This window comes from Melospiza georgiana, chromosome 2, assembly GCF_028018845.1.
Source record: "Melospiza georgiana isolate bMelGeo1 chromosome 2, bMelGeo1.pri, whole genome shotgun sequence".
Taxonomy (NCBI): Eukaryota; Metazoa; Chordata; class Aves; order Passeriformes; family Passerellidae; genus Melospiza; species Melospiza georgiana.
Genome location: NC_080431.1, coordinates 52983223 through 52997140, shown reverse-complemented (window position 1 = coordinate 52997140; position 13918 = coordinate 52983223). Strand labels below are relative to the sequence as shown.

The 13918-nt window shown below is 42.4% G+C and overlaps 1 protein-coding gene across 1 annotated transcript in view; it reads right to left on the bottom strand.

The window, feature by feature from the left end:
* Nucleotides 1-12090, bottom strand: part of GTF2F2 (general transcription factor IIF subunit 2) — a 78021-nt gene extending 65931 nt beyond the window's left edge. The window contains exons 1-4 of the mRNA XM_058045806.1: nt 11959-12090; nt 5443-5516; nt 4913-4931; nt 3996-4140 (exon numbers count right to left, since the gene is read on the bottom strand). Coding sequence (XP_057901789.1) covers nt 3996-4140; nt 4913-4931; nt 5443-5516; nt 11959-12024 — 304 coding nt within the window. The 5' untranslated portion in view covers nt 12025-12090. The remainder of the gene's footprint in view (nt 1-3995; nt 4141-4912; nt 4932-5442; nt 5517-11958) is intronic.
* Between the last annotated feature and the right edge of the window lie 1828 nt (nt 12091-13918).

Sequence of the window (13918 nt, the reverse complement as noted above, 5' to 3'; positions counted from 1 at the left end):
TATTACTCAGAAAAGACTGAAGTACAAAACAGAACAAAGAAGCATTAAGTTAGATCCCAAAATCTTCTGGAGACTGGACTATGTGGTGAAGTGACAGCCTGAACAGAAATAATTGGAAAGTACTGATAATGTAGACAGGTGAATGTCAAAACTCATCAGGCTGCACTAAGATGGCAGAACAGTGAGGGTGTTTATTTCCTAAATAGCAGTCTGATGAGGAATTTCAGAATTCAGACACTTACCTAACAGAACTGGAAACAGTATTACAAGGCATCAAGATTCTGAGCACACTGTATTTTACTGAGAATAATTAAGTGCAATTAAAGAAGAAACTGCTTTAATGAAAGGTTTTTATTAGGGTTTGTTCCCTTCACATTTCTTTAATGGCTGAGCATAGCTGATATTTAAAAATATATATATACAAAATACAGAATAAAAACCTCTGAATATTCATTTTTGCTGGAACACAATTGCACATTGTATGTTATATGGTAGGTGTGATTCATGTACGAACTCAGAAAAGGTCCTTTCATATATGAGAAGCTCTGTAAAGGAGAAAACCCCAACAATTCAAAACAATGGGAGAATTTTCAAGGAATGAGGGAATAAAGGAGCTGTTCTTGGGTACATAGGCAGCGTTACATGAATTATTGAACAAGAACACAAAAAATAATTGAGTGTCACTAATTGAATTTCTGAAGGAGAGAAGGCCCAGGAAACTGAAGAAAAACAAAGGATTAAAAGCCAGCAATGTTCTGTGAAGCATGAAGCAGTGAGACAATCCATGCATGAATGCTGCTCAGAAGCAAAGCTCTGATATGTGTTCTGTCAATGGAATTCTCTGAACACTTTTTACTTTCAGTAAGATGGAAAGAGCATGAAAGAATTTAAAGATGCAAAAATAGACATTACGGCTATTCACTTATGGAGGGGGAGTTGTGAAGATATATTCAAAATTTAAATAAAATGAATCACCTTATCCAACTTTACAGAAATATCTTACACTTTATCTGTGTCTACAGTGTAAAATCTTCTCCTCCACCCATCAGTCCTTTACAGTCTGGGATGCAATTGCCTGCCAAGGTCTGTGTTTTCACAACTCATATTAGTAGCACATTTTTCCAAAAACCAGTTCAATAAGAAACTTTTATCATTATCTCTAGCAAAGCTGCAATTTTATTTCCATGAAGATCCAGCAAACCTAAACTACGTGTGGGCAGAAAAAAATTAAGCAATGGGCAATAAAGTAGTAAGGAAAGCAATGTATAATCATAATCAGAAAAGTCTGCAGTTAAATGTTTAACAAAAGTGTCTTCCCATTCCTTCAATGAGGAAAGAAACTGTTAAATTACAGTATTATCTTATGTTAGGATGTCTGCCAGCAGGAAGCTCAGAAAACAATTTTAACCAAATATACCTTATGTATCAGAGCCATGAATTGCCCCTAGATAGTTTCTAGCCATATGCACATATGAAGAATTCATTTTGTTCAATAAGACACATTAAAATATATGCAAAATCTTCTGCTTCTCACCCACCAAAAAACCACAGCTATGACAGCTGATGACAAAGATGAGATAAAACGACTGGAAGCACAAATAGCATTGTAGCATAGCAACAGTTGATGTACATATGGTGATGTTTATGGAACAGAATGTAGTTCATATTTAATGCAGAAATAACACCAAAACCAGCCTAGACAGCAAGACCTAGACAGCAAGAGACAAGTGTGCTTTGGATCCCTCTGCAGATATGACAGAAGCCATGCTTCCCACCAGCTCTGCTACACTCATGCTCAGGAACGCCACCACAGGCCTCAGTGATCTGCCCAGCAAGGAGACAATGCAATGCTCACATGTGCAACAGCCTTGCAAAGGGACTTTGCAACTACCACCATCAGAGTACTCAGTATTATTCACCAGGGCTATTTCAAATCACAGAAAAAGGAAAAGAAAATAAATGGGAGAAATCCCAGAGCTAATCCAAGCAGAAGACGTAGCACATGTGAAAGCCAGCACAGGCCAGATTTTTAACAGTATCTGGGATGGAAGGCACTTTATCAAGCTTCCTTTTAGCTCAGATCCACATTTTGGACACAATAAATTGCACCTTAGATGAGTCTACTGCCCATTAAGAAATACGGGACCACAAGAGATTCAGACATTTACAATGAAAGAACTAAAGGATTTCTCCCAACACTACAAGTAGGAGAAGCATAGTTCAGTTAAGACAAAGCAAAATAAAACCTACAGAAAATCCATTCAGAAGACTAGAAATTACATCATGCAGAAAATATTAAATTACTTGTCGAATTTGACCTTTTTTGCTTGCTCTAAATGACCTGATGAGTCAATGTGAAGTGCTGAATTATCCAGAATATATAAACTGCCTACAGCATCTTCCAAGATCACAGCATATTTCAGAAAAGCCATCAAAAAGACAGTCACTCCAACATAAGGATCTCAGTGTTACAGGACTACATAGAAAATAGATCTTAGGATATTCAATGTGTTTAAAAAAATGTTGGAGGGGGGGAAAGAAATCACAAACCCATAATCAAACAAAAACCCCACCCTGTCCAAAACAAACCCAACTGCTTTACGCCATTTGCACTGGTTGATTTGAGTCAGTCCTCAATAAGGGTATTGACTGAGAGCAGTAGTGCATGAAGCACTTTTTATCCATATTTCATTTGCCTAATTCTTCAATTGCACCCTTCTAGATGACATCTGCAGTTCCATACCAGCTTAATCTTTGGCCCATGGCTGAAACTGATATATCGCTTGTGTTACATGGTGCAGATTAAAAAAAGAAAAAGGACAACATGCTTTTCAGAAAAAAATATGCTAATTATAATATGAAGACTCATACTGATCTGTGAACCTAGGAATGAATGAATTTCAATTTGTTATTATTGCCTTACTCTGGATTGACTGATGTGCAAAGATATGTAAATTCTTACTGACTGTGTTTTCATGGTCAGTATAGTGGGTTTTTCCATGGGGATTTTCTGGCATCCAATACAGCAGCAGCCTTTCCTTCAGTTGGGACATCTGTACAGTCCACCCTTCAGTCACCTGTTTTCCCACCAGCCACAGTTCACTTTGAAATTTGTTGAAAATGGACATGGAGCTCAAAACATGCCTACACATTTAAGCACATGAGTGTAACCTCAGAAATCTGATGCCTGTAAGGAATCTGACTGGAATTTGGAATATTTGTGTCATGTTCATTTTTCAAAGCAAAGAAATTCAAGCAAGAAAAGCACAGTAAAGTATATTTTTGACTGTACTGTCACTGTACCAACTTAAACAGAACAGCAAAATATTTTAGCCATTTTGCATTTAAATTAGTTTCAGGAAAACTCATTGACTGTATGTTATGCTTGCTAATCTCAAACAAAAACAATTTTGACAGGGTCTATGCTTAGTCAGTGCTTCATCCCAATCATTTCTCATGTAACTAACCACCCTTTGCTCCCAGTTAAAATAATAACTTCTACTCAGTAAATCCACAGTCCTCAAATAACCCTTTCTAGTTGCTGGGAAATGCACAATATTTAACTGATTAAATTTTTAAAAATGAACAGAGGAAAAATCAGCATTCTTGCAGAATTGTACTCACAGCAGAGGCCAATTTAAGGAGAAAAAACCCAAATACTAGTTCATACAAAAAATACGTGGGAACACAAAACCATGCTTTTTCAGTCAAAACCCTAAAGGAGAATGTACACAATGTACTGCACTCTGCAGTGCATTCCACATTCCCCCTGCTCTCTCCAGCAGACTCAGAGATGAAATGTACATGATAACCCCAGGGAACTTAAATCAGCTGCTCAATCACACAAGTAAACAGACAGACACAAAAAAATTACAACAGCGTTATCTACGCAGAAAACACCAAAATCTGACTTACAAGTCTTCTATCTTTTACAGCACTGAATTATTGAAAGCAGACATACTGGAAAAGTCATAACAACTTTAATTCTAACTTACCTACTGAAGTTTCTGTGAACACTGTTAAGGTCTGTCCTCCCACACTTTGCAGAAGAAATGGATGTTCCCTTGGTGCACTGACTGAAGCAGGCTTTCCTCCAATATCACTGATGCTTGCAAGCTCTTCATTCAAAGTAAATGACACCTAACAGTCACAATTGCCACAGTGTTACCAAACAGACTCAATTACACTGTTTCCCAAGTTATGGGGAAACAAAAAGAGAGAAAACACAAGTAGTATAGCATATTCCTATTTCAAAAATAAAGAGTAAGATAAGAGTCCTTCCACACTGATCTCTTGTCAAAATACAGAATTCAAAGCTTTCATGTTCTAAACGAAATTTACTTAGCTTTCAAAAAGTTGTAAATTACCTCCTCCTGAAGTCAGAGAACAGCTTGATTTTACTTGTTAAAATATATGGCATAACAGGTTTTCAGCCATTGCTCAGTATGAGTGCTGAAAAATGTTTTGCACAGCCAGCTGAGTTCCAGAAAAAGTGCTGAAGTACCACAGCAAGTGTTACTAGCCTGGGACTCCTGAATTGTATACAGTCCAGAAGAGGTTTAAACACAGCTCCTTTGCCATGTTCACATTGTACACTCAATAGAGAAGCTAAGGAAGCTTGAAGAGAGATGCTTCACACCAGCACCACATGCTTTTCCTGTGCATCCTCCTCAGCCTTTTGTACTAACACATCTCAAAGTGTCTGAAGAGAAGGTAAACAAAGTGAGGGAACAGAGAGACCTGATGCAAGTCCCACAGGCATCTATGGGCAGAGCTACTAACAGAATTCTCTCCTCCTGATTCTGTGGTACAATGCCTCGCTAGAGGTATAACAAAAAATATGTGACATTAGAAACCAGCACATTTTAAACACTTTTTAGAATTCAAAACATAAACTTTAGCAATTACTTACTTCCGTTCTTCCTTGATTTCTGAAAAAGAAAATATTTAATATTTAATAAATACATAAATATTTGTTATAATAACTAATTCTATAAATATTAAAAATATTTACTGCTTCCATAGCCTAATTCCTCAAGTTTAGCTTTCCTGATAAAATATAGCTAATTCAAATTCTAGTTTTTTTATTTATCTTCAGGGCTATTCAATTTTTTGTTAGGCTGATGCCCAAGAATAAGTGGGAAAAGTCAGCATGTGAAAACAGAAGCAGCAAAATAACGCATGTAAATAAAACCAAATTCTGCAATTAGGTTTCCTTAAACCTAGGAAATCAAACCTCCTGTAACGCGACAGAGTGACTCCCCAGTATAATTTTGTACAATTTATATTCCTAATCACTACACAAGCAAACACTGATCCTGTATCAGAGAAATATGCACACTGTTGGCAAGAAAGAGGATTATGTCTTAGAACAGGTGCAACATATTCTTATTTTACATAGGTAACTTCTAAGAAATGCAACCAGTAAATGTAAAGGCTTACTTGACAATCCTTAGTTTTCCCACTTCACCTCTTCCTGAGGCTTTACTCCACTGTTGAGACAAGTATTTGGGGACCTAAGAGAAGACAACAGAATTCAAGAAGAGCAGATTTTAAAATACCATATAAACTGTGTATGGGTAAATACTTTAAATGCTTTTACCTTGACCACTTCAGAATAAAGTATGAGATGAATATAGTAGACAAGAGAGAGCCATAGAGGGTTTTGATTGGCAGGGGCCTTAACAGACATCTAGTCCAAACCCCCTGCAATGAGCAAGGACATCTGCAATTAGATCCGTTTGCTCAGAATTCTATCCAACCTGACCTTGAATGCTTCCAGGGATGCCACATCCACAACTTGTCTGGGCAACCTGTGCCAGTGCCTCACCACTTTCATTATAAAACATTCCTTCCTTACATCTAGTCTAAATTTCCTTTCACTTAAAACCATTCCTCCTTGTCCAACTGCTACAGGCCCTACTAAAATGTCTGTTCCCATCTTTCTCACCAGCCCCCTTGAGGCACTGGAAGGCACCTGTAAGGTGTCCCTGGAGCCTTTTCCTCTCCAGGCTGAGCAGACCCAGCTCTCTCCATCTGTCTTCACAGAAGAGGTGCTCCAGCTCTCTGATCATCTTTGTGGTCTCCTTCACACCTGCTACAGCATGTCCACATCCTTCTTATGCTGGGGGCCCCAGAGCAGGACACAGCAATCCAGGGGGATCTCAACAGAGCAGAGCAAAGCAGAGCAGAAGGACAGAATGCCCTCCCTTGACATTCTGCCCAAACTGCTTTTGCTGCAGCCCTGGACAGAACTGCCTTTCTGGGCTGCAAGTGCACATTGCCAGGTCACATCCAGCCTCCCACCTACCAGCACCCCCAAGTCCTTGTCCTCAGAGCTGCTCTCAGTCTTTCCTCTGATACTATCCACTGATACTGGGGGTTACCCCAACTCAAGTGCAGGACCTTGTGCTTGGCCTTGTTGAACTTTATGAAGCTCATGCAACCCCACTTCGTGAGCTGTTATACAGATATACATGTACACATATACATAAATACACATATGTGTATATATGTAGTTAGAGAGAGAAAAGAGAATAATGTAGCACAAAAAAAACCACGAATGTAGAGTCTCAAATGAGAGAAAAATCTTAGTAACTTCAATCTCAAATGCTACTATCCAATCATAAAAGGCAGAAAAAGATCAGCATCAAATTCTTAAACTAAGGAGTGTCAATATTTTATCAGATAAAATTGTACTTTTAAATATTCATTAGAAATGATCATCTCTCTGGGAAAAAAAAAATCAACCAACCAATCACAGTGATGAGAAGTTAGGCAATTTCTGGAGTGAAGGGAAGGCTTAGAGTCAGGGAACCTCAAACCTCAAGACCACAGCCTACTGCCACTCCTCCAACAGCAGCACCACACTAGGCAAATCTGCCTCCCATCACTCATTCCCAGCTCTTCACTGCACTGGGCAAAGTCTCTGTGCAGCTGGCCAGTATGTGGAAAGAGCAGACTGATCTAGCTAGGAGGAGTGGGTGACTTCTGTGTTTTAGTTGGGATGATTTTGTGTTTAGCAGGTGGAACAACCAGAGCAGCACCCCAAGCCATTTTCCAGAACAGCTGCACAAAGTCATGATTAGTCCAGGGACAGAAATAAGACCTGCATAAATGGAGAATTAAAAGCTGCTGCAGTGCTGTTACCTCACTTATACACCAATTCCTTCAGCTGCAAAGGCTGTGGTATCTGCAGCATCAAGTGACCTGGGCTCAAAATGTACACTAAAGGCCTCAGGCAGCACACTCCTCAAAACTTTAGAGCCATGTTCTTTACTGGCACAGCAAAGTTTGTCCTGGCTCACACAGTCCACAGCTACTGGAAACATCTGTGCCCATGTGGAAAAACAGCGTGAGGCACAGCCAGCAGTGAAGAGAAATACACTAAGATATGCCTGCGGCATTTTCTGTTTCAAGCAGCAAAGAAGCACTTGGAAGCCTAATTTTTGTCTTGCACGGAGTAAAACTAAACAAAGCTGAGGAGAAAAAGAGCCTGTTCCAATAACTTACTGACAAAGAACAACCTCCTAACTTCCTGAAGCTCAAATTAAGTAAACACTACCTTTGCACTTATCAGTTCTTCAAGAACTCCACCTCTTGGAACTGGTGCTTAGTACTTTTAGCTTTAGACTCACAGCACCCCATGAAGTACCTGTAGAAAAAGTACAAAATCCAGATGCCTCCAACTGGTCAGACAAACTAAATGGTAGTCCAGGTTCCCATGAAGTTCAGTCAACTTTGGTCAAAAACACCACAAAAGCACAACAGAAAGCCATGAATTGGCACAATCTATTGATATATATATTTCCAGTTTTCAAGGTGGTAACTTTCTACAACAGATTCCATGCCAGATCAGATACTGTTTTCTTTCTAAACTCAAGATAAATGCTGTGACATGCTTCAGCTACTCAACAGAAGTATTATTACATGCTTGCACCTAATCTCTATTTATACTGCCAGATAATTAGGTAGATGCACATTCAGTATGAGTGGACAAGGAGTGAAGGGCTCTTACGGTGTTAAAATCATTGACTTGCTATATAATACATTCAGACTGGGAATTAAGTCAGATTAAGAGGTTGCAGATCAATCATACTGCATAGGAAAGTCTCAAAGAGTGCATTTAATCATCTTTCTGCTGGCCTACCTGCAGTCAAAGGCCTCGCAGAGAAAGACAAAGGGTTATGCAGGGCTGTGATCAAAGGATTACTTCCAGCTATCCATAGGTACTTCAGCTAAAACCAGGTGCTACTCACACACCCACATGCTAATGACGTAAACAATCAAGAAAGACTAAAGCCTTAAATGCCACAGACATCTTATTTTGCACCTTTCTTTTAACTTTAACACAATAATTATGGTAAAGAGTCAGGTTTCAAAATCTTAACAATCCTTGAAAGAATACACAGAAATCAAGAGCAACCTGTTTTTACAAGGCAGAATTTTCACAGATCCCACAGGAGGAGTTTGAGAACTGCATATGCACAGAAAGAGTGACCTGTGGACAGAGTGCCTGCCCAATGAAAGGCAACTGAACGCAGCCTTTCAGGACAAGTAGTCTTTATTTGGGGTTTGTAGGTAAGAACACTCTTCTCTCCAAAAAAGAAAAAAATGACAGTTTGATCACTAGAACAAATGTGACATACAAAGGAGCATCACTCCAAGCCCTCTCCCCACTGCTGCTCTCCTCTTGCTACTCACATCACAGCACTGCCCAGGCTGCAGCACACACAAGGCACTCTACAGGCAGTGTGGGACACGAGGGCCCCTGCTCCACTCATCTCTTCAGCCTGGGCACAGCTTCCTACCCCCCTTCAGAAGGGAAAACTCAAGCAGCCCCTCTCTGTAACAAATTACTTCCACTTTTCTGCAAAAAACTAAATTAGCTCTTTCTCTATATAGCAATACATACACAGTGCATACAACAGAAACCAAGGCTGATGTCAGAGTCTATGTTTAAATTTTTCTTTGAAAATACAAAGAAGAATTAAATAAAGATATCCTCTTTCTAGCTATAGAACAATGCAGCAGATTAAATTTTAAAATCTGACCAACATACTCAGGGAACAAGAAAATTAACATTCTAATTGCTAACACTAAATGAGCTTCACCACAAGTACATAACCAAATGGTCTTACTATTTCTCTACCTTAGCTTTCACTGAAAACACAGAAATAAAAACCTAGTGCTTTTCTGGATTTGTACTAAAGTAATTCACTCTCTTTATGGTACCTCCTTTTACTGCTTATGCTTCTAAAATACTCACCACTACATTTTTTTATTGCCTGTTAAGTAGTCTCTCTGGAATACTTCCTGTGCTAGCACAATGGATGCTAAAAGGAAATCAAATAAGCCAGGTGTTTTATTCCATCAGAGCTGAATGCTCTCTCCCCCAAAGGAAGGATAAATTCATCCTCGTTGTCCTAGCTAGTGAAGAAAAAAAGTACAGGTACCATGCACTGTCTTGCCACTGAGTTGGAAGTCCTATTAACAGATGTGGTTGTTTCCAAGCTCAAGTCCAAAGGAAATCAAAGTATAAAATCCTGCCTACCCCATGTTATGGTCTATCACTGTTAGCATCTTTTCAATATTCTTTACTCTCATTACAATACAAGCAGACAGACATAAGTTCGGAACACATGCATGAAGGACTACATCAACATTTACTTGGAAGAGTAATACTCCAGCTTTCCTTTCAGTCCTGTTTTCTCATTAAACAGAGTGGCACCAACTGTAAGCACAAATGTGCCTGAAAATTCCTTGCTTCAGGAAACACCAAACTGTATCAGACTAAAGGACAAGCAAGTTCAGTGTCCTGTCTCCAAATGCAGCCAAGAGCAGCTCCTTCAGGAGGAACATACGAAAAAAATTTATTTCCCCAGCATGCTCTTCTAATTTCTAGGGTATTTTAGCAGACATGAGGTTTGGCAGCATATTACTTTTTAATCTCTCAATTCAATTTTCTTGCCTGAGTTTGACTAACTGTGTCTGAACTTCTGCAAAGTTTTGAAATTCAGAATTTCTAACTGCAAGAAGTTCCAAAGTTTAACTACACATTGTGCAAAACAGTACCTCCTTGGCTCATGCTGAGCCCCACCAATGAATTAATCTGACACACCTCTAATTCTAGTGTTTGAACTGATTCTTTCTTGTTCATCTTTACCTATTCACTTCTTCCTTATCCACCCGTAACATTACTCATTGCTTCAGAGCTCTACAAGACTTCCAAATCAATCCTCTTGCCAGCCTAAAAGGTAACAAAGCATTTAGGAGTTCCCTCCACAGCCATCATTCCTTGTTGCCAGGAGCAGACCTGGTGCTCTCCTCTGTTCTGTTCCCAGGTGCACTGTACACTTTCCATAGCAGGGGGGATGACACCATGGCTACACAGAGCATTCCAGACAGAGGCAACATCATGGTATAATAATATTTTCTCCTTTGTTTTCTGTGTCTTTTGTAATCATGTCCAATGTTGACTCTGCTCATTTGACATGTTCTTATAGAGTTATCTCATTGTACAGAAAAAAGAAAACCACTCCTCCTGAATGACAACAACCAGCAGAAACCCAACTGCTGCATATCTATAATTAGGATTGTTTTTCTGTGTGCACACCAGATTAGATCTTTCAACCCTTAATTTCATCTGCCATTTTGTCATCCCGTCACTCAGCATGTCATGGTCTAGTTCTGCAGCTTTCTGCTGCCAGCAGTCACTGACAGGGCCCAGGAAAAGCAACCACAATTAGAGCACTTGCACAGTGCTTGTTGTGGCTTTGTGACACCACACACTCAGGTGTCAGTACAGAGGAGGAACCAGATGCAGCAACCTGCCCACCAAAAATTCTGCACAGCAAAGCAAGTCTGAAATCCCCAGCCATTTTTAAGGGCCACAGCAAGAAGTTTTGGTAGCTGAAGTATCATAGTGTTACACCCACCTCACCGCCCAGGACAAGTATCTGGGTACCACCCTGTCTCCACAGGGTCTTTGAAGTTGATGTCTGAACCTATCCCTAAAGGAGGAATGGGAGGAAGGAACTGCTTCTCCCAAAAGAGAATAAACATAGGTCCAGAAAAAGAGGAGGATGCCCAGACGGGACTCAAAGTAGGCAGGGCACACGCTCCCCCATCAGCTTCAAGTTCCTCTTTCTGAAACAATCCCTGGTATTGGCAGCAAAATGTCTTGACACCAAAGACAGGGAACAGCGCAGGGCCAGCCTGTTAGTGGTGGCACCAGACTGGAGCGTGGTCCTGCACCAAACAGGTCTGATTTGACACCCTCAGTACCTTTTCACAGCCCCTCCACCAGAGCTGTATTTCACCAGCACTAAAGAGAGCTGTAATGACAAGACACTGGTGTTTACTTTCCTTGTTGGATGTGGACAGCTTTTTATCAGGACGTGAATCTGGGCACACTCAAAACTTTTTCCAGCGCTCAAAGTTTTCAGGAAATAAAAGCTACACGGCCATGTTTGTTGCTCATCACAAACCACTAGCAAGGACAAGGAAGAGATGCCAGAGTGGTGAGACACCGGCACAAGTTGCCCAGAGAAGCTGTGGGTGCCCCATCCCTGGAAATGTTCAAAGCCAGGCTGGAAAAGCCCTTGAGCAACCCGGTCCAGTGGGAGATGTCCCTGCCCACCGCAGGGGGAGCTGGGACTGAATGATCCTTAAGGTTCATTCCAAGCCCTCGACATTCTGATTCTGTGTAGCTCCCCAGCAGCCCAACTTTCCCTGCGGTGTCTCCTTTACTCAGCGGGCATCCGGGCCCGGCCCCGCGCAGTCCCCGAGGAGGGGAACAGGCACAGCTGCTGTCCCGGGCCACAGGGCGAGCCCGACGCGGGCAACCCCGGTCTCACGGCGCCCACCGTGGGCACGGCGGGGCGGGGACGCACGGAGGCACCCGGCTGCCACAGGCCGCGCTGGGCCGGGCCCGGGGCCGCGGCGGCGGCTCCTCACCTTCACCAGCCACATGCCCGTGTTCTGCTTGGCGCCGGTGAGGTCCAGCTCGCCCTTGTCGCTCATGGCGGGGCAGCGGCCGGGCCGGCCCGGGCGGCGGACGAGACGAGAGGCGGCGAGCGCGGCAGCGGAGCGCACCGGCACACGGCGGCCCGCGAGGGACAAACCTCCTCCGCTCGCACTGCACGGCGGGGCGGGCCCTCGCTGAGGCAGGGCCGCGGGTTCGAGTCCCCGCCCTGGCGGGACCGTGGGAAGCGGCGGGGAATCCGTGGTGGCCGTAGGAAGTCCGAGTGTCACAGGATACCCTGGGTTCGAAGGCACCCCTTAAGGATCATCGCATCAAGCTCCCGGTCCTGTACAGGACGTGCTCAAGTGTCACACCACGTGCCTGAGAGCATTGTCCAAATGCTTCTTGAGCTCTGTCAGGCTCTGCTGTGCCCCTCCCCTGGGGAGCTGTTCCAGTGCTCAATCACCCTCTGGGTGAATTACCTATTCCTGATATCCAGCCCAAACCTCCCTTGAGAAATTTCAGGCTGTTCCTCCAGAATGGTCATGAGAGAAAAGAGATCAGTGTCTGCCCCTCCTTTTTCCCTCATGAGGAAGCTGTAACTGCGATGAGAGCTCCCCTCGGTCTCCTCCGAGCTAAACAGACCAAGGAAGCTCAGCCGCTCCTCATACAGCTTCCCTGCAAGACCCTTCACCATCATTGCCTCCTTGGGCCGCTCTCCAACAGCTCAATGTCTTTCTTACACTGCAGCACCCAGAACTGCGCGCAGGATTCAAGGTGAGGCAGCATAGCGCAGAGCCAAGCAGGAAGTTATTCCTTCCTGGTACCAAAAGAGTTATCCCAGCATAAATGATTAGGGGAACTGGAGGAGAAGCCTGGACAGAGGAGGCACTACCATGACAGTGCCCTTCTGTTTGGGAGGGAAATGGTGGCTAGAGGAGCAGCTCCTGTGAAAGGGATCAGAGCATCATGGTGTGCCCAAAGGCCACAAAAGTGAGGAAAACACAGCTGGTGAATGAGTTCCTGGGAATAAAAAGTAAAGATTTAAGCTTAGCTTCCCAGAAAGGGAACTCACGAAGAAGAGTTGGAACAGGCTGTCTGAAGATAGGAGTGCATCTCAGACACTGAAAATGTCCTATGTCAGGAGAGAGAAAGCACCTGCCCATCCTACTTTGAGATGTGGGATTTGGCTTAGAAAGACCTAAGTCCTTATTTTACAGCTGTCTCTATCCCTGGGGAAGTTTTCCCCATTTGCAGTTTAACCTTGTTATCTACCTTCTATCCACTCTGGGCACAAAAAGACTTGGGCACACTGGAGACACGGGCACAGGTTGCCCAGAGAAGCTGTGGATGCCCCATCCCTGGCAGTGTTCAAGGCCAGGTTTGCCAGGGCCCTGAGCAACCTGATCTAATGGCAGGTATCACTCTCCACTACAGGGGGTTTGAGCTAGATGATCTCCAAGGTCCTTTCCAATCCAAACCACTCTATGATTCTATGGCATGGAATGCATTTTATTATCTTCCTCTCTTCTTTACTTCATCCTTTTACTGAGATATAGCCCTTTGATTTGCCTCCTCTCATACTAAATAACTTCAGTTTGTTCAATTCTGTCTCATAGGTCTATTTTCTAGACCTCTGGCTTATGTTCATTGCTCTCTGAATTCCCCCCAGGAGAAATTTACATCCTCTTTGAAGCTTGGTTGTTCAACATTGAAGGTTATACTCCATCTGAGTCTGTACCAGCAGCAAGCAGAGGGTTTTTCTGGTACAATATGGGAGAAATTGCTCATCTAGCTCACAAAAAAATGATCTCAGTATTATATCTCAGATATGAGAGTCTGCCTTTCTAATTATAGACAATCATCTAGGTAACCAAGGAGGACAACATTTTTATATGTATCTGAAGCAATAATGGCTAACACTGAACTATTATGTTGACTAGGGTTAGTTAC